General features: G+C 41.4%; 1 protein-coding gene across 3 annotated transcripts in view; it reads left to right on the top strand.

Moving 5' to 3' along the window:
- LOC149471118 (apoptosis-inducing factor 3-like) overlaps positions 1 to 21,879 on the top strand; it is a 202,624-nt gene that overhangs the window by 95,561 nt on the left and 85,184 nt on the right. For all 3 annotated transcript variants that reach the window (XM_089657819.1, XM_089657809.1, XM_089657825.1), the window contains exons 12-13: positions 3,472 to 3,543; positions 6,913 to 6,976. In XM_089657819.1, the coding sequence (XP_089513945.1) occupies positions 3,472 to 3,543; positions 6,913 to 6,976 (136 nt within the window). The remainder of the gene's footprint in view (positions 1 to 3,471; positions 3,544 to 6,912; positions 6,977 to 21,879) is intronic.

The following is a 21,879-nucleotide window of genomic DNA, read 5'->3' as shown; positions in this document are numbered from 1 at the left end:
CCCACCCCAAGACCCCCATCCCTGCGCCTGTATCCCAAACCCCACCCCCCTCCCAACCATAGCCTGGTTTCCCTACCCCTTACCCAAAACTCCTTTTTTCCACTTATCTTTCCAAGGCAATAGGTATTGGTACTTAAAGAAAGAAAGTATCGGTACTCATACTCTGTGTTGTAAATAAAATGGTATGGGTGCATCCCTAGAAAACAGCTTCCTTAACTGTATTTCATCTTTGTATGTAGCTCTTTGGAGTTCAGATTTATGCTTGTTATACTAATTGTGGGACCTAAGATGTTAATCCCCCCGCATTGTGTAAAAAGGCTATTTGATCCTGTCTTCTATAATCCTCCCTTTCTCTTACTGTACCCAATCCATCTGCCATAGCACAAAGCAGTAGTGGCAAGTCTGCACATGCTCTGTTTGGTGTGTATTGCTAGAGAGGTTTTTTTTTTTCTTTGGGAGGGTGCATATGATCGGCACAGGGCCAATCGGCATTGTAGAATGAAAACTAACCAGTGTTCGGCTGGACACTGATAGAAGTCACAAGGCTTCTATTGTATTTGCTGGTGATATAAGGTATTTAGCAATTTATATGTACTAAAATAATTGCATTTCCATGTTCTCTGTACTGTGGAAGACCGGATATAGTAAATGCAGGGTCCTGGGTTTAGTAACACTTTAACTGTTGAAATCTTACTAGTGAGTGACTGAGCCAGATCGTTAGCCTAAGGTCTGTGCTCTTACTACAGAAAGCCAGTCTCGGTAGAGAAGCCTTGGTATGGTTATTTGATGTGATGACATACACTGGTTATTAAAGCCAAAGGTTAGATATAGATATTTTTGCATAGTTAAATTGGTCCAGCTTGGACTAATGTTCTGTAAGTATGCATGTACCATACCTGAAAGATCCCCGTGGAAACTGTAAATCACTGTATTAGAGACTTCTGCTACAGAGATCTCTGCTACCTTCCAGGTCCCATGCTGAATGGCTGCCCTGCTGCTTAGTGAACACAGAAAGTTGCTCACTCGGCACAGACACCATTCAGAGAACACTTTTTATTTTTTTCTGGTACCAAAATAAACTTTAACTTTTCATTGTAACAGTAAGTCTCATACGTAGTAAGGTGTTGATGGCAATTCTTTCTTTAAGAATCCATATATGCTGTAAAAGAATTTCAGAAACTGTCAGACATTACCTTACCTTTGACTCCCTGAAGAGTTGGACTGTTAAAAGTGAAGCTAAATATGGGAGCAAATATAAATCTTTAATAGGATTCTAGTATCCCATTTGTGGCGGGTTCTTTCTAAGCAGCAGCTGCCCCTGTTTGAGCCCTCTTCTTCATCCAGAGTTTTATAGGCAGCACTGCTCTATCCTCAGTGACCTGTTGGAGAGCTTCAATAATAAACAGTGTATGGGACTGATCTGTTAAACATTTCAGCTCTGAAAGAGAGAGAACTTGGCCAGTAACAGGAAATACAGGGAGTCTCCCTCATATTTGACATGCATGAGAATTCTGCTTCTAATTAAATCAACATTTTACTTGATCTTGTTTCCTTGAGTGCTTTAAAGGGCCAATGTCACTTAGAAAAGTAAAACTGATTGTTATGTAAGGTAATTGGGATTTAGATTCTGCAGTCTTTTGGAAGATAAGTGGATATGCAATTGAATCAGAATACTGTAGTCCTACAACAATCAATCAGGTTATTACTGTTAAAGGAAGGGCAGAGCATGGGGTAAGTGACGCAATATCATAAGTAGTATCAAGGTTAGAGGGCTATATGGAAGTGTTTCGACCTCCTATCAAGTTTCTCTTGCGTCTTTATCCCTGTCTGTGAGTTTTCCCCGGACTTCCCATCTTAATGTCATGTGTTAGCAAAAACAGGAAATGAGGTAAGTTTCCTGCAAAGATGCAGGCCATAAAAAAACAGTCAGGAGTTTGAATTCTCCCAAATTTATTTTCAATATAAATGCATATATTGAAAAGAAATCTCCCAGTGCTGAAAGATAAAGGCAGATACTTATCCATCATGTCATACCATCAGGGAGGTGTGTGTTTGGCCCAAATATATTCTGCAGCAGGACAACATATCCAAACCTACAACCAATGTCATTGAGATCTATCTCCAGCATAAAGAAGAACAAGGAGTCCTGTAAGTGATGGTTCGGCTCCCACAAAGCCCTGATGTCAACATCACGGAGTCTGAAATCCTTCTGTCTCTTCATGTAATCCCAGACAGACAGCCTACATCCACAGAAGATCTGTGGTTAGTTTTCCAAGATGTTTGGAACAACCTATCTGCTGAGTTCCTTCACAAATTGTGTGCAAGTATAGCTACCTAAAAGAATTGATGCTGTTTTGAAGAAAAAGGGTGGTCACACCAAATATTGATTTGGAGTTCTCTTCTCTTCATTTACTCTGCTTTTTGTTAATTGATAAAAATAAACTAACACTTCTATTTCTGAAAGCATTCTTCATTTAAAGTGGTACTAAAGCCTAAACATTTTTTACCTTAATGCATTCTTTGCATTAAGGTAGAAAATGGTTAGGCTTCGGTATTGGCCCCTCACCCCCCTTATACTCACCTTAGCCCTCATTCATCTGTGCACGTCTGCAGCTCTTCTCTCTCCCCGCTTCTGGGTCTCACAGGCTTTGCTGATGCAGTGGGAGCCATTGGCTCCCACTGCTGTCAATCAAAGCTAGTGATGAGGGGGCAGGGCTGAGACCCGCTGTCTGTGTCAATGGATGCAGTAGCAGGGCTCAGGAGGGACGCAGTTTCCTATTGGGGCACTAGCCAGAGAGGAGGAGCTAGGACCCGAGAAGAGGAGGTTCGGGGTTGCTCTGCGAAAGGTACAGTAAGTAGAGAGACCTTTGTTTAACAAAAATTCCTTTACAGCCACTTTAGAGCATTTTTTCACATCTGCCTAAAACTTTTGCACAGTAGTGTGTGTGTGTGTGAAAATATATATGTGTGTGTGTGTGTGTGTGTATGTTATACACACACCAGCACTGTTGTAATGCACGGTTTAGAACTTAAGAAGAGTAGTAGACACTCTATATACTGTATGTAGGTAGAACCAGTGTGCATCTCCACTCAGTTTGTTGGGAATCACCCCAGAGCTCAGATTCTGAGTTGCCTATTCACGGCATCACTACTTATATACTGTATGTAGAAAAAAAGCCTAATAGCATGACTAGCCAAAGGGCTAACTGCATAGCCCAGCATCCTTGCCAGCATCTTTGTAACTATATGAGAAAATGTCTGTTTCTAATGGGCATGCAGTAACCTAATTGATCATAATAGAAAACATAATCTATTAGCCATCTAGGATAAGTTGAAAAGGTGGAACATAAGTTTATAAAGTATTATTTATAATCGTACACAAGGTTACATTTTGTTTTGCTCTTTTCTGTAACATTAGTATGCATGTTTTTCCTTTTATATTATGCTGATGCGTGCCATTTTCAATTTCAGCTTTTAGAGGAGCATGGGGTCAACTTCTACATGAGGACAGAAGCCAGAGAGATACATGGCGAGAATGGACAGGTTTATCTTTTCATTTTTGTTTAAATTAAGGTTTATTAAAACCATCAGCTAAAGAGAAATTTGAATATTGCCTAGTTCATGCCTATTTTTATAATGACTGTGCTAGTTTCATGATGCATTGGTGGTAGTAGCTTTAAGCTACTGATAATGTATGCAGGAGAGAACAGAACAGAACAATGTGAACAGAATATACTTAGCTAGGGAAACCTGGAGTTTAATATACAGTACAGTAAAGCTGGCCATAGATGATATTATTTTTTTTTATTTTTTTTTTTCATCAGCCAGCCTGATGAACAAAAAACCAAGGGATTTCTCCATCCACCTGTCACCTGTCCCAGAAGACTACGGGGAGGGAGGGGGGGAGGACGACTTCCTCTTCCGATCGCCTAGGCGATCGCAGCGGAAGTGGGTACCTGTCAAATTTGGGTACCACCCCCTCCTCCCTGCTCCCCAAAGGTGCCAATCCTTAATGGGGACCGGGGGACAAAAGCTTAAAGCGGAACTTCCCCTTTTTGGTGGAGCTCCGCTTTAAGCCATTGCTGAACTCTGGATTTATTTTTTTTAAAATATATTAATTACTCCTCTTTTTATTTTCAAAAGATAAATAGGTAATGGATTCCTGAGATTAAGGACATTTTAGCAGTCTATTTTTATCTAGAAGTGTCCTAAAATATGTTTTGTAGAGACCACACTCATTCACCCACTGCCCTTATTTCCTGCCACCCCTGCCAGTAGCAATAATATGTGTTCTATATTAAAAATAATATTCATGTATGGAATTAAGGGTGATCTTTTGTACTAGACATCCAAAGATTTATTGCAGACAGGTGAATCACAGAAAAGCCAGCCAGCACTCAGTAAGGTCCGGTTTGCATTGGGCTTCCCGCATGTTCCCATGCAGTGCAATTTTTGCAGCCCATTCATTTGAATGGGCTACAGATCACACCAGAATGCAGAAAAAGTAGTGCATGCACTACTTTTAAAACCATACCCCACCAAATCACATGGCACTAAGGTACCATGCAATTTGGCACCTGCAGATGCACTGTGTTTGTGATCTGTGTTTGGTTTGCCATTGACAGTACATTGTCACCCCCAGCAGATTGCATGGACAGTGCATTTGAACACGGTGCAGGAAATGCACACCAAATATTCCTACACTGCTTTCTTGTGTGAACCGGTCCTAAAGGAAGTGTTCTACTATGTAAATAGTGCATTTATACAGCTTATATGGTAGTAAAGATCTTAAAGTCAATCCACCTAAAACTGATAAACACTTGTGCTGAGGTACACTTTAGTGATGTGTTTGCACTTTAGTTTCTAGGTCTACACACCTGCTGTGGCCATTATGAGGAGGTTTTACTATACCCTGACATATTTTTTTTAAAATACTCTTTATAATATGACTATAAATACTCAAAACTCACAGAAACAGAATTGGGAATAATTGCAGGTAGATCGCACTGTTGGAGTAACCAAGAAATATAGGAAACCAGGGGTTTACTCAAGCAATTGGGCTCCACCTTCAGTGGGGCAAAAAAGTATTTAGTCAGCCACCAATTGTGCAAGTTCTCCCACAAAGATGAGAGAGGCCTGTAATTGGCATCATAGGTAGACTTCAACTATGAGAGACAAAAGGAGAAAAAAATCCAGACAATCACATTGGCTGATTTGGAAAGAATTTATTTGCAAATTATGGTGGAAAATAAGTATTTGGTCACCTACAAACAAGCAAGATTTCTGGCTCTCACAGACTTGTACCTTCTTCTTTAAGAGGCTCCTCTGTCCTGTACTCATTACCTGTATCAATGGCACCTGTTTGAACTTGTTATCAGTATAAAAGACACCTGTCCACAACCTCAAACAGTCACACTCCAAACTCCACTATGGTGAAGACCAAAGAGCTGTCGAAGGACACCAGTAACAAAATTGTAGACCTGCACCAGGCTGGGAAGACTGAATCTGCAATAGGCAAGCAGCTTGGTGTGAACAAATCAACTGTGGGAGCAATAATTAGAAAATGAAAGACATACAAGACCACTGATAATCTCCCTCGATCTGGGGCTCCACGCAAGATGTCACCCCGTGGGGTCAAAATGATCACAAGAACGGTGAGCAAAAATCCCAGGACCACACGGGAGGACCTAGTGAATGACCTGCAGAGAGCTGGGACCAACGTAACAAAGGCTACCATCAGTAACACACTACGCCGCCAGGGACTCAGATCCTGCAGTGCCAGACGTGTCTCCCTGCTTAAGCCAGTACATGTCCGGGCCCATCTGAAGTTTGCTAGAGAGCATTTGGATGATCCAGAAGAGGATTGGGAGAATGTCATATGGTCAGATGAAACCAAAATAGAACAGTTTGGTAGAAACACAACTAGTCGTGTTTGGAGGAGAGAGAATGCTGAGTTGCATCCAAAGAACACCATACCTACTTTGAAGCATGGGGGTGGCAACATCATGCTTTGGGGCTGTTTCTCCGCAAAGGGACCAGGACGACTGATCCATGTACAGGACAGAATGAATGGGGCCATGTATCGTGAGATTTGGAGTGCAAACCTCCTTCCATCAGCAAGGGCATTGAAGAGGAAACGTGGCTGGGTCTTCCAACATGACAATGATCCCAAACATACCGCCCGGGCAACGAAGGAGTGGCTTCGTAAGAAGCATTTCAAGGTCCTGGAGTGGCCTAGCCAGTCTCCAGATCTCAACCCCATAGAAAACCTTTGGATGGAGTTGAAAGTCCGTGTTGCCCAGTGACAGCCCCAAAACATCACTGCTCTAGAGGAGATCTGCATGGAGGAATGGGCCAACATACCAGCAACAGTGTGTGCCAACCTTGTGAAGACTTACAGGAAACGTTTGACCTCTGTCATTGCCAACAAAAGATATATAACAAAGTATTGAGATGAACTTTTGATATTGACCAAATACTTATTTTCCACCATAAATTGCAAATAAATTATTTCCAAATCAGCCAATGTGATTGTCTGGATTTTTTTTCTCATTTTGTCTCTCATAGTTGAGGTCTACCTATGATGCCAATTACAGGCCTCTCTCATCTTTTTAAGTGGGAGAACTTGCACAATTGGTGGCTAACTAAATACTTTTTTGCCCCACTGTATAACTAAAACAGCACTTTATGGTGGAGTAGTTGTAGTTAAAAATTTTACATGGAACAAAACATTTTAAGGTTGCTTTTGAAAGTGATAGTGCTCTGTCCATATAATTTGATTGCAAACAAATGTAGTTAATTTTGTGTTTGTTTTTTCCAGTTTAGTATTGCACATTTCAGCAAAGCTTAACGAGCACTCAGGACATCAGTGGAACATCAACAAACCTGGCACTGTCTTTTTTGTCTTTATAGGTGAAGGAGGTACTTCTGAGAAATGGAACTGTTCTTCCTGCTGATGTTGTGCTTGCTGGAATAGGTTTGTATAAGCCTGTAGTTTATCCAGTAAAAGTCTATTTTAAGTAAATAAAAAGAGGGTGGGAAAAAATATGTATACTGTACAATATGAAATATTCAAACAACCATACTGTTTGTAATATGTAGAAATTTCTGGACCATATTGAATCTAAAGATAATAAAATGGGCATAGCCTCACATTTATTTTTTTCATGCTAAAGTACACTTGTCCATGCATAAAAGTACTTTTATCTAGACCTTTCCCCATTTCCTCACCCCACTTTGTGGGTACCCAGGAAGCCAGGCACAAGGAAGCCAAGGTAAAAGCTCGGGCAAGCTTTAGCTCTGTCAATGGCTTGCAAAACATTCAAACTGCTGAGAATGATGTTGCTTCCCTTGCATCAGAGCAGGACTCTATTTTACCATTTCAATACCGGGCAATTTTACACCTTCCTGCCCAGGCCATTTTTCACATTTCAGCGCTCTCACACTTTGAATGACAATTGTGCGGTCAACATTGTACCCAAACTAAAATTTTATCATTTTCTTCACACAACTAGAGCTTTCTTTTGGTGGTATTTAATCACCGCTGGGGTTTTATTTTTTGCTAAATTAACAAAAAAACACCAAATATTTTGAAAAAAAAACACGTTTTTCTTTGTTTCTGTTATAAAAGTTTACAAATAAATAATTGTTCTTCATAAATTTAGGCCAAGATGTATTCTGCTACATGTCTTTGGTGAAAATAACCCAAATTAGGATGTATTATTTAGTTTGTAGGAAAGTTATAGAGTTCCCAAACTATGGTATAGATCTACAAAAATTGATCAATCCTGAAGTACTGACGGCCAATCTAATTTCTTGAGGTCCAAGAATGTCAGAATAGTACAGATATCCCCCAAATGACCCCTTTTTGCAGAGTAGACAGTCGGACGTACTTCATAAGAGGAATGGCGAGTTTTTTGAAGTTGTATTTTTTTTGTCATAATTTTTCGGAAAATGAAAAAATTAACAAAAATTATATATTATATAATTATATATATCACTATTTTTTTTTTTACATACTGTCACCAGTGCAGTACAGCGTCATCATATAACTGGCATGACGGTGAACAGGAACACTGACTGGTGACAGTATGGAAAAAAAAAAAAAATATATATATATATATTTTTTTATTTTTAATTTTTTATTACATTTTTTTTTTTTTTTTTTAAGATTTTTTTTTCATATTTTACTATGACCAAAGTAGTACAATGTTACCATAGTAACATTGTACTACTTTGGGGAAGTGATCAGTATTTGTTTTTGTTTTTTTTTTTACACAATTTGCTTATAGCAAAGAATTACTTTGCTATAAGCAAGCATTTACCTGAATGAAATCGATTCATTCAGGTTTTTTTTTTTTTTTTGGTGCTTAGCTGTGATTTGGCCACAGCTAATCACATGACATGTGCATGTGACCTGCTGTGACCATTCACAGCTAGGCACTAGTATACAATGGATGGCATGAATGAAGCCATCCATTGTATACAACTGTCATGTGACCTGCTGTGATTGGTCACAGCAGGTCACATGGTACCGGCAACGGGGGCCGGTACTCAGATCTGTCATCGGCCGTGTCCGAGGTACACGGCCGGTGACAGATTGCGCGGCTCTGCAACCGCGCGAACTGCGCATGTGCGGGAGCACGCCAAATGGCGTGCACCCGGAAAGCTGAAGCATTTTTGCGGCCGCCAAACGGCTATAGGCCGGGCGGCTAATGGTTAACACCTGCAGCAGATTCTATGTCTAGAATGTCTCAGACACACAACAAATGCCCTATCTGAACGAGGCAGATTTTTCTCTAACTATGTCAGAGTTTTTCTGACAACTGCCCTAATTCAGCCATTGCTGTCCAGAGCCCAAAAGTGTCAGGTTTCTTTTCTACCTTCACCTTCTCTATCCAAATTGGAAGTGGAACCTCCCTTAAGATATGAGAAACATTGACGAAGACCTGGAGGCAGTATTAGAAAAGGTACAGAAGATTTCTTACCCCTTGCCTGATGCTATGGCTTCTTGCAATATGCTTGCAAATGTAGATATGCTCGCTTCTTTTGTGTGAAAAAGCCTCTTTGTAGTCACACTTTATTCTTCTCAGTCTTGCAAAACTCCTTTGGATACTAAAAGTGCCTGCAAAGTCTAAAAAGACATTTCCCAATAATAAACAAATAGAATGAGCAATTTATGATGATTGGGTTTCTATTGAAAAAGTCTCTGCTGTCTCACTCTTAAACGTCTTACTGTGTAAATATAGAAGATGTTCCTTCATTTAAAAATCCTGTAGATAGAAACTTAGATATTCTCTTTTAATTTTTTAGGTCAAGCCCTGCAACTGGCTTTTGCTGCACTTTCTGTTTGTCAAACTGCAACTAATTGGACTAGGGCAATTAACACTCAACAGGATCCTGTCTTTCAGGAACAGGAACACTTACAAACACTGCCTTCCACCTTACCTATTTGTGTTAATGTCCTAGAACAAGTTATGACACACATTTCCAGAATGGCTCTTATTTCTGTCCATATGCACAGAATCTTATAGCAGAAAGCCTGGTTAGCTGAAGCTGCCTTCAAAAGACACCTTACTTGTATGTTCTTTGAATGAGGGCATTTCTCTGTTGAGGTACTTTAATACATACATTAAGAATGTCATCGGAGGAAAGTTCCTACTCCCACAGCCCAGGGATCCAGAATTTCTCTCTTTTGGGGCATCAACATGCACCACTCTCCACAGGCTTCAAAGTCTATAAAGTCTGCCTCAAAGCTTTCTCCACAATGAAGGGGCCCCTTCACTACTAAGAGTGGGGGATGTCTTTTGTGACTTGCATTCCACCATCTCCCAGACATCTCAGACCTATGGGTTCAATCAGGGCTTTCAAAAGGGTACAAAACAGAGTTCCAAACGCTACCACCTCATCCATTTCTTCTCTCAAACACCATCCAGCCTTCTCATTACCTGGAATACTTAAGCCCTATTCTAGACATGACACAGGCAAAAGTTTTCCATTCAGCAAACAAGCTTCTCTTGCTAAGATCTCATGCTCAGACCTTAAAGTAGAACTATAGGCAAAACTTTTTTTTTTTTTTCATTTTGGATAGCGCAAGGGAGGGTTATAACCCCTGTCAAATTTTTTTTCACCATCTGTGTCCCATTCTGGAGATTTCCCTTTACTTCCTGTCCCACAGCCAAACAGGAAGTGAGAGGAAATCCCTGCAAAGTAAGGGAATTTTTTGGGGACCTCCAGGTCACCAGAACTGGTATCCCCATTGGAAGATTAATTTTCTGGAGACAACCCAAAATTTGGGATTTTCTTTTACTGTCACTTTTAATGATAACACTGTTCAACAAATTTTTATTTTTTGCCAGTTTTGGAAACAAAAGGATCCATTTCTTAATGAATTTCACATTCTGAGTTCAAATATAACAATGAAATTTGTCAATTGGCTCTAGTTTTTCTGTAAACGGAAAGTTTTCTACTATAGGCGTAATGACTACATAATGCACAATAATTGTATAGATAGATGTCTTTCCACAAATATAAAGCAAGTGATATTGACTACATAACAAAGCCTAAATGGCATAATATATTGCATAGGATTACCAAGAAAAATTATAGCCATAAGCTAAGTTGAATCATTTTAATACTTAGGATTCTCACTAGTTTTGTCTTCAGTTTGTGTCGGTTTTGCTTCTCTTGGCTTTTCTCTTGTATTCGAGGAAAGGGCTATCTCTTACAACTGCACGTGACTACACGCTTCAGATTCTTCCTCACTTGACTCAACCACGAAGGATTCTGGTGCTTTAGGAATTGGTAGCCCCTCTCCATGAGGAACTGGACGTATTCCCGATGGAATATTTGCACAGATAACTATATAGTGCACAGATAACTTTTTCTTCTTATTTAGCCCTTTTACAATTGGAGGCACCATACAAAAGTAACAATTACTAACATGATCTGTTGGCTCTCTCCAAATCATTGGCACAGCGAAAGGCATAGATGCCTTTTTTCCATTCAACCATTGCTCCAGTGCCGTCCCACAAGAATTGCAGCATATATGTGGTGCCCAGCTCTTGTCCTGGTCTCCTATCTTGCAGCCAAAATACAAGTTGTAGGCTTTCTTAATCATTCCTGTTATCCTCCTTTTTTGTGAGATAAATGTTATTTCACCGCAGATATAGCAGAAATTATCTGCTTTATTCACACAAGTTCGAGGCATTACTGAGTAGCCTATATAAGCATAAAATGAAATGTAAAGACGATGTCGAACTACAATCAGCTACAGATACTGCAGCTTTTATGCAGTGAAGTGATGCAATTAAAGGCTAATATTGCATCATCTCAGTATACATGCAATTTTCTATTGGTCACCAGTATCAATTGCGCAATATGTAGCTGAAGTTGCATCATAATTTTGAATGGCTTACGTCATTAGATGGGTGAATATATCATGGAAACTAGAGCCAATCAACATTTTTTAGGGTCATTTTCGTTTTCAGCACCCCAAAATTATGTAAGATTAGCTAATTTTATGCCCAAAACTTTTTACCTGTTGAACAGTGTAATGGGAAACAGGACAAATAAAGAAGATGAATCTCCTTAATGGGGGCACAGACAGCAATAAAAACTGACAGGTTTTCTAATCCCTCTCCACTCTATCCAAAAATGCCTTTTTAGATATACTTTAAGATCCAATAGACACCCCTCGGTGAGATGCTCCATGAAAGTGAAGGACTTTCATCGGTCGTCATCACATGAACAAAGTGGAAGGTACCCTTCATTCCAACATCTTTTAAAGGACAAGTTCACCTTTTCAGGCAGAATATCACTTTTTCATAATAAAGCATTTTCCAATGACATTTCTGGCCCAGCCATCCCAATGTGCTTTTCTCTCATCTACCTTATCCACAGGAGGTTTAAGATCTTGTTTGAAGTTTTGAAATGATTTTCAAATTCCATAACTAATTCCTGTAGATCATCTCCCATCAGCTATGTAGTACAAGGGCTTGTCTGATTTGATACAGATTGAATGGATTGCTCAGGTGTGTCCTTCTATTCCAAAGTTCTGGTAAATCTAAAGGAAATTGTACAGAGATTGTACAATCAGATTGCATAGAGAGAGGCCATCTTTATACAAGTACATATAAGGGAGTTGATAGACACTCAGTTGCAAGGCCTCGTTCTCTCCACGTAGTATAAAATCACATTCCCGTGTTTGTTTTGGGTATTTTGGAGCGTTTTCACTCGTCACGGAAGAGCAGCCCATTCACTTGATGAAAGCTTTTATTTTTCTGCATCAGATGTACATTAATGGTATATTGGTACATAGGGGAGCTGGAATTTAGAATAAAAAAGGTGAAATTGGCCTTTAATTTCTTATGTCAGAAATGGGGGACTCCAAACCATTATCCCTGTTTGCTCCCAGGACCAAACCAATTCTCTTGCACTGCTGGTGTGCTCTTGTAGTTCCATGGACTCTGTTTAGGCCAGTGGTTCTTAACCTGGGTTCGATCGAACCCCAGGGGTTCGGTGAGTCAGTCTCGCGGGTTCGGCGGAGATGAAGACCCACACCCGACTCATATGATTCGTGATGACATGCCCCGCTTGTCCATCATTGGCTGCAGGTGGTCACGCAACATCGCTTAGCCCAGTGGTCGGCAAGCCGCGGCTTGCGAGCCACATGCGGCTCTTTACACGCTTTAATGCGGCTCTTGTGTGCCGGTCGCCCGCTCCCCTCCCTCCTCTCGGGCGGCAGGGACTCTGCAGCGTGATCCAAAAAAAAAAACAGCCAGGGCAGCGCGCTCAAATGCAATGATTGGCCAGTCTCGCTGCCACTCACATCCTGATAGCCAGTGATTGGCTGTCAGGATGTGTGTAGGCGGGGCAGCGTGATGAACGTGAGAGGAGCTAGGCTCCTCTCACAGTCCGCCCTGAAGACCGGAACGGCGCGGGAATACGGCGAGAGGAACGCGCGGAGCAAAGGTAAGTGAATTGATACAGGGGGGACATGGCTTACTACTTGCTACTTACTTACTACTACTATATAAGGGATGAATTAATATGGGGGATGAATTACTATAGGGGGGATGAATTACTATAGGGGGGATGAATTACTATAGGGGGGATGAATTACTATATGGGGGATGAATTACTATGGGGGATGAATTACTATATGGGGGATGAATTACTATATGGGGGATGAATTACTATGGGGGATGAATTACTATATGGGGGATGAATTACTATGGGGGATGAATTACTATATGGGGGATGAATTACTATATGGGGGATGTATTACTATGGGGGATGTATTACTATGGGGGATGAATTACTATATGGGGGATGAATTACTATGGGGGATGAATTACTATATGGGGGATGAATTACTATATGGGGGATGTATTACTATGGGGGATGTATTACTATATGGGGGATGTATTACTATATGGGGGATGAATTACTATATGGGGGATGAATTACTATGGGGGATGAATTACTATATGGGGGATGAATTACTATATGGGGGATGTATTACTATGGGGGATGAATTACTATATGGGGGATGAATTACTATATGGGGGATGAATTACTATGGGGGATGAATTACTATGGGGGATGAATTACTATATGGGGGATGAATTACTATGAGGGATGAATTACTTTATGGGGGATGAATTACTATGGGGGATGAATTACTATATGGGGGATGAATCACTATGGGGGATGAATCACTATGGGGGATGAAATACTATATGGGGGATGAATTACTATATGGGGGGATGAATTACTATATGGGGGGATGAATTACTATATGGGGGATGAATTACTATGGGGGATGAATTACTATATGGGGGATGAATTACTATAGGGGGGATGAATTACTATGGGGGATGAATTACTATATGGGGGATGAATTACTATGGGGGATGAATTACTATAAAACAGTGGTTCTAACCTGGGTTCGATCGAACCCCAGGGGTTCAGTGAGTCAGTCTCGCGGGTTCGGCAGAGGTGAAGACCCACACCCGACTCATATGATTCGTGCAGTAAATATTCATTATTATGTTTTTGTTTTTGTGTGAAAATCATGTTTTAATGGTTTTGTTCTTTGTTCTTAATGGTTTTGTTCATTTTGTGCACCTATGTATAAATATATACCTATGTTTTGAATTTTAAAAATCATATTTTATTTTTCCAATTAAGAAGGGTTCGGTGAATGCGCATATGAAACTGGTGGGGTTCAGTACCTCCAACAAGGTTAAGAACCACTGGTTTAGGCTATTATATGCCTTTCCTCCAGTGTGGATTCTTCAATAACTACTCTGCAAGACAGAAAGAGTTGAAGAGAAGAAGAGAAATACTGGCCCAGAAGAACCTGATACACAGACATACTCAAATTTCCAGTAGAGGACCCTTGGCCTCTTACAAACTGGCCAGACATGCTGTCTCAAGGCATCCTGCTTCTCATCCACTAGCTTTAAGGGCATGGTTGTTGAAGCTCAGGCCTTGAAGGACAGGGGTATATCTGACTGCCATTCCCACATAATTAAGTCAGAAAAATCACTTCAAGTAAAATATACCGCTGTACCCCGAGATTCTTTTTAGCCTGTTGTGAACACAGACATTTTACCCCAGAGGCTACTCTGTAGATCACATTCTGACTTCCCTATAGTTGGGAAGTGACTAAAACGTGTCTCTAAGTACAGGTGTTCTTCTCCAGCATTTAAAAAACCTTTGGCTGCACTCTCACTTGTGACAACCTTTTTTGAAGGTGTCTCACAGATCAGACCCCATGGTTCTCTCTGCCCTCCCTGCCCTGCAGAAACCATCCTCTGAATGAATTAGGGAATTTATTCTGACTCAGATTGTTGTGATAGCGATTTATCCCTTGTGAGACCTCTCTGCCTAGCCTGTATAAGCAGATATAATCACTGTGGGCAATCCTTATCAGATAGCTTGAACTCACCAATACTGTGTTTATCCAGAAGTTGCTTTATTCTGTACATGTGACAACAGGATACAGCAGAATGAATGGTTTCCAGTATTATGCGGTCAAAAGATGATAATTTCTGTAGCGTACTATGCAGAATACATGTGTCCCTGTTACATGTGGTCTGTTAGCTGCATCCATGACACAGGAAGTGCTGAACTCAAGAAGAAGGGAGGAGCTTCATATACAAAGGAATTGTGTCATAGATCTCAGGGAGGTAATATAAAACAAATGCATTACCAAATAAGGCCACTGGATGGCAGCATAACTAACTATAGAAATGTCCATAGGAAATGGTACAAAAAATAAACTATATGAATTCTCATGTGCATTAACATAAATATTAACTGTGTAACAGCATACTCCCCGTCTGGCATTGTAAATGTCACTATTTAAACCATAACGGTAGTTATACAATTGCAAATAAACATTGCAATTTGCTTGATGTCTTGAAGACCTGAAAGACATAAAAAAGGGAACATGCATATAGTGCAACAATTATAATGTAAGGCTTCAAGTTGTATCAATTAAAGTTCAAGACACTTCCTTCTTGAAGTCACAGGTTGGATCAAGCAGCATACGCAAGCAAGTTCATTCTCCAAAGGGCAAGAGCAGAACAAGTTCCGTGATAGGTCTGCTGAAAGTCTTTACAGTCCCTTGTCTTGCAACTTTCACCTCCAACTTGCGTACCTTGCCGTCATCACTAGGAATGCTCTTTACAATGAGTCCCATAGGCCACTCAATTCTTTCAGCTTGCTGGTCCTTCAGCAGAACGAGATCTCCAACCTTAATGTTAGGGTTCAGGCGTTGCCATTTTCTGCATCCTTGCAGAGTAGAAATATACTCCATTCTCCAACGATTCCAGAAGCGGTTGGAGAGGTGTTGTACTCGCTTCCACTGGTCATAGCACAGATTTCCTGCTTTAAAGTTTCCAGGTGGAACAGGAACAGACCCAAGCTTCTGGGTAAGTAGAGTAGCTGGGGTAAGGATAGTTGGGGTCTCTGGATCTGTAGAAACTGGAACAAGTGGTCTTGAATTGATTATGGCAGATGCTTCTGAGAAGATATGAAGCTCTTTTCCCTGACTTGTAGCAAGGGAAGCTGAGGTGTAACAGCGTGGTATACTGATTCCATCTAAGGCATGTAGAGATTGTTTCCAGGACTCCCACTTTGGAAGCTTGTCTGTAGGCAGCGGAGCATCCCAACCTTTAATAGACTCTGAGAACTGTCTAAGTAAGGCTTTACCTTGTATGGTGATGGGAGCCACAAATCCCAATGGATCGTATAAGCTGTTCACCACAGACAGAACACCACGCTTGGTAAATGGTTTGTCTGCTGAGCCGACTTGAAAGCCGAATGTATCTTTTAATAAGTCCCACCATAGGCCCAGACTTCTCTGTACAGGTAGCATGTCCTTCCCAAGATTTAAATCTTTAAACCCAGTGGCATGATCGCCAGGTTGAAAGGCTTTCATAACAGCGACACTATTGGAGGCAATCTTGTGTAGTCTGAGGTTAGCCTCGGAAAGCATACCTTGTGTCCTTTGGAGCAGGTCTATGGCTTCTTCATCTGTAGGTAAAGACTTAAGTCCATCGTCAACATAAAAGTCTCTCTCAACGAAGTGTCGAGCATCCGCACCATACTCCTTTTCTCCATCAAGGGCAGTCCTTCGTAAACCATATGTTGCAACAGCGGGTGAGGGACTATTTCCAAAAACATGTACCTTCATGCGGTATTCAATGATCTCATTGTCCATGTTGTTGTTACGGTGCCACAGAAACCTTAGGAGGTTCCTATGGTCTTCACGTACAATGAAGCAATGAAACATTTGCTCAATATCAGCAGTTATGGCAACTGGTTCTCTTCTAAATCTCATAAGTATACCTAAAAGGTTGTTGGTTAGATTCGGGCCAGTGAGAAGAACATCGTTCAGGGATACGCCTTGATGCTTGGCACTGGAGTCAAATACTACCCTGATTTGTTTTGGCTTACATGGATGATACACTCCAAAGAAAGGCAGGTAGCAGCACTCATCGTGTCTTTGAAGTGGTGGCGCTGGTTCGGCGTGATCATTGTCAAAGATCCTTTTCATAAAAGCGATGAAATGTTCCTTCATTTCAGGCCTGTTCTTTAGTGTTCGTTGAAGTGAGTTGAATCTGGATAGAGCCTGTTCACGATTGGTTGGGAGTGTGGCCCTTGCAGCACGAAGAGGTAATGGTGCGATCCAGCTGTTAGACTCATCCTGGAAGAATTCTTCGTCCATTATTTTGTTGAACTCTCTATCTTCGACTGACAAGGCTATTTTGTTGTCATCACTTGTAGTACAAAACACTGTGGTACCTAGGTTGTCATCACAAAGAACAGGAGTAACATCAGGTACTTGGATGATGTCAAGAGGCTTCTCCTTTACTTCATAATGGTGAGGGCACTGTTTGAAGTGGGATGCACGTCCATTTCCCAACATGTAAGTTTTGAAGGAGTGGATCTCAGATGACGTTCTGTCCAGGCATACATCGCCCACTATTACCCAGCCTAGGTCAAGTCTTTGTGCATAAGGGGCATCGTTAGGTCCATCGCATTGGTCGCGTACTTTCTGTACTCTGAGAATGTCTCTTCCTAGCAGGACCAAGATTTCAGCACTCTTGTCCATCGCCGGAATCTCATCAGCAAGGTGCCTTAAGTGAGGATGATGATATGCAGCTTCTGGAGTAGGAATCTCTTCTCTTTCGTCTGCAATCTGATCACACTCAACTAATGTTGGGAGGGGTATGCCTTCTCCATCCTTGATATGAGAGACCATGAATCCATCGACCCTTCTGCCAAAGGTCTCTACACGACCAGAACAGGTTCTGAGAGTATACGGTGTGGCGTGACCTTCTAAGCCAAAGATCTCAAAGAATTTAGGCTTAACCAGGGATCTGTTGCTCTGTTCATCTATTATGGCATACATCCTAGCAACTTCCTCAGGATGATCCTTTGGGTATATCTTGACTAGGCATATCTTGGCACAGCATTTGTGATCCAGTCCCTCTCCACAGACTTCTGTGCATGAAGAAGAAACATTACTTTTGGCTAGAGCATGACTTTGTTGCTCCCTGCCATAATTTGAGACAGGGGTTGAGGTAGGTAGCTGCTGCGGGTTGTCTGGAAGTGGAGTAGGATGCATGGCTGTAACATGTCTGTTGCTACCGCATTCTGTGCACTTGATGACAACTTTACAGTCTTTAGCAAAGTGGTTATAAGAAGCACAGCACTTGTAGCATATTCCAAGTTTCTGGAGAATCTCCCTGCGCTCTTGTAAAGTCTTTGCCCTTAGCCCACGACATTTCTTAAGAGGGTGAGGCTTCTTGTGAAAAGGACACTGACGATTAGGGTCTTTATCTCTAGCATCCACAATGCCTTGGTCTGTAGGTGAGGTTGTGGAGGGTGAGATGTCTGTACTTTTAACAGATATTGCTCTAGTACAGTCTCTATGTTTAGCTGCTGTGTTATCATACCTTGATGATGATGAGGATGAAGCAGGCAAGTTTGGTTCACTGAAGCTGAAGCTGGGATAGTTTCTTGTCCAGGCTTGATCACTAATGAACCTGAAAAAGTATGAGAATGGAGAAAAGGATACGTTATAGTCTCTTTTGTACCTTGAGCCCTGTTGTGCCCATCTCTCTTGCAGGCCGAATGGCAGTTTAGACACCACTGGGTTGACACCATGAGCGGTGTCCAGGAAGCTTAGTCCAGATAGACGTGGGTCTGCCTTGCCAACACTAGCTCCATGAGGAGGTCACTAAGATCTTGGAGCTTGCGATAGTCTCTGTTTCCTATTTTTGGGAAGTTTTGCAGTCTCTTGAATAGAGCGCTCTCTATGGCTTCAGAGCTACCATAGGCTTGCTCAAGTCTTGCCCATGCAGCAACAAGACCTGCGTCTGGGTGGTCAACATGTACTGTTCTTTTAACACGATCTGCAGATTCTGGTCCCAGCCACTTTATGAGCAAATCAAGTTCTTCCTTAGTAGTAAGGTTGAGATCAGCAATAGCAGCCTTGAAAGTTGATCTCCAGGCCCTGTAGCTCTCTGGACAGTCGTCAAACCTTGAGAGGCTGGTGTTAATGAGCTCACGGCGAATCATATATCTGGCAAAGTCATTCAAGTCTGATCTCTCACTCTTTGGCGCCAAAGTAACTTGTTGAACCCCTTGGGTGTGAAAGTTCTCTGGTGGTGTAGGGTGAGGCTTACCAGGGTAAAATGATGTTGCATGAGCGTTTAACTGTGGTGTAGTCTCTAAGGCTTGTGCTGGCTGTGGCTTAAGCTGCGGCTTGTCACTGGAAGTCACCTTATTGTTGGCAGGGGTTGATGTGGTTTGCTGCATAGATGTACTTGTGTTGTAGATTTGAAGAGGCTTAGGCCTATGGAGCTGAGAGGTCTCTGTGTTGAGAGTCAGAACAGTGTTAGTAGTAGGAGGTACAGGAGATGACTCTGTATCTTCGCAAATGTTATGCTTTAATACGTATTCACTGGTGCGTTCAACTGGATCTTCCAGTTCTGCTGGGATAAGGCAGTCTGAATTTGTACTTTGTCCCATTGCTTGTTCAAAGACTTTCAGCCTTGCTAGGGAAGCTGCTTCCTCCCCTTCCATCTGCAGAATCTTTATTTGGGAATCTGCCTCTGCTTGCTGAGCTACCTTGCGTGCTTCCATCTCTGCTTGTTGAGCTACCTTGCGTGCTTCTATCTCTGCTTGCTGAGAAGCCATTTGTGCTTGGAGAGCTTTGCTTCGAGCTTCCATCTCTGCTTGCTGAGCTACCTTGCGTGCTTCTATCTCTGCTTGCTGAGCTATCTTGCGTGCTTCTACCTCTGCTTCCATTCTGGTAAAAGAGCTTTGCGCCTTTTTCGATTCAGCATCAGCGCGGGTCTCTATTAGCTTATCGCTTAACGTGGAACTTCTGGAGCGAGAGGATCTAGAAGAAAGTGCAGTACGCTTGGTTGAGGTGGATCTGTGAGATCTGGTCTCCTGCAGTTGAGTAATGCGGAGTTCTGCTTTAAACTTAGCATTTTGCACTGCAAGATCCCTTTGTTGGTTTAGTGTATCAGTCCTGGTCAGTTCTGCTGAAGAATCCTCTATATAAGAGTCCTGTAAGAAAGCTGAGTATTTTACAGACAGCCGCTGGTAGCGTACATACGCAGCAGATAGGCGATTTATAGAGTCTCTTAATTCAGCTGGTTGATCATTAAAGTGTGACAAAACTGACATGCATTGTGAAGCTCGTTCCCAGAGGTCTGACAGATTACTGGAGAACTCATCTCTAGTGGCTTCATAGTTTTCCCTGAGTTTCTGTGTCGGTTTTATTGTACGTTTTGGGTTTTACGCTCTGTTCAGGAATGTCTGCAGAATCTGCTCCCTGTACGTCTGCTGGTTCAGAGGAATGATGTATCTGCGTTGGTTCGGCCATAAAGAAGTGTTCAGAGCCTTGTCTAGACATTTTTTACTGTTCTGCAAAATTGGTACTGTCTCTTTAAGAAGACAAACAGCAGCTTAGACAGGTGGGGTAACACAGTTCAATGCAGAGAAACAGTTTTCAACATTCACATGAAGTGCAGTAAACTTGTGCGACCATGTGCCTTGCAAGATGGCAGATGGCACTGAGCTTGATTGCAGATTAGGCACACACATATACACAGCAGGCTGTAGGGATTCTATGCATCTTTTGACTATTCTGACTCAGATTGTTGTGATAGCGATTTATCCCTTGTGAGACCTCTCTGCCTAGCCTGTATAAGCAGATATAATCACTGTGGGCAATCCTTATCAGATAGCTTGAACTCACCAATACTGTGTTCATCCAGAAGTTGCTTTATTCTGTACATGTGACAACAGGATACAGCAGAATGAATGATTTCCAGTATTATGCGGTCAAAAGATGATAATTTCTGTAGCGTACTATGCAGAATACATGTGTCCCTGTTACATGTGGTCTGTTAGCTGCATCCATGACACAGGAAGTGCTGTACTCAAGAAGAAGGGAGGAGCTTCATATACAAAGGAATTGTGTCATAGATCTCAGGGAGGTAATATAAAACAAATGCATTACCAAATAAGGCCACTGGATGGCAGCATAACTAACTATAGAAATGTCCATAGGAAATGGTACAAAAAATAAACTATATGAATTCTCATGTGCATTAACATAAATATTAACTGTGTAACAGCATAGAATTCCCTTTGGTTAATCTCTCCTGCAAAATGGCCTTGGTGGCCATCATGTCTGTCAGATATGTTTCAAAGTTGGCAGTACTCCCTTGTAAGGAGCCCTTCTTAAACCGGTATTAAACCCAAATGCAAAAATATATCATATTGCAGCTCACCAATTCTTAGATGTGATGTCTGCATTGTATTTTTGTTTTGTTTTTTTAAGCTTTCTTCTATTTTCATCTAGTGATCCAGCCAGTAAGTCTTTTGCTTTTTTAAAAGAACAAGATTTCTTCCAAATGTATAAGTTTACAGGGATGGGAAAATCATTTAACAATCACAGGGGTGCTTACAATGATCCACTTTTATTTATTTATGTATAACCTTTTATCCCAAAAAGAAAAAAATCTGTTTACTGTAACTGATTATAAGGTGTGAGCTGGAGTTCAGCTTTAACTTGTTAGTGTATTGAAACCTGCTAGTACATCTAACAGTCACCTCTTCCCTCCCCCCCCCCCCATCCTGGACTGACAATGCTGCTGTCTGCTATGCCCCCTGTGCGTATTCATCCATAGTACCATAGGAAGTGTGTAACTGGGCAGATCAACAGGTGAAAACGGGAAAAATGCTTAAAAAAAAGGAAAATTACTGTATCCACCACATTTAATAATTAGTAAAGTGATATAATGTACATTTTTGGCTTTAATATTGCTTTCATTCTTC

Source organism: Staurois parvus, unplaced genomic scaffold (genome assembly GCF_062004578.1).
Source record: "Staurois parvus isolate SC_StPar_1 unplaced genomic scaffold, SC_StPar_1.0 ptg000029l, whole genome shotgun sequence".
NCBI lineage: Eukaryota > Metazoa > Chordata > Amphibia > Anura > Ranidae > Staurois > Staurois parvus.
This window is presented reverse-complemented; position numbering and strand designations above follow the sequence as displayed.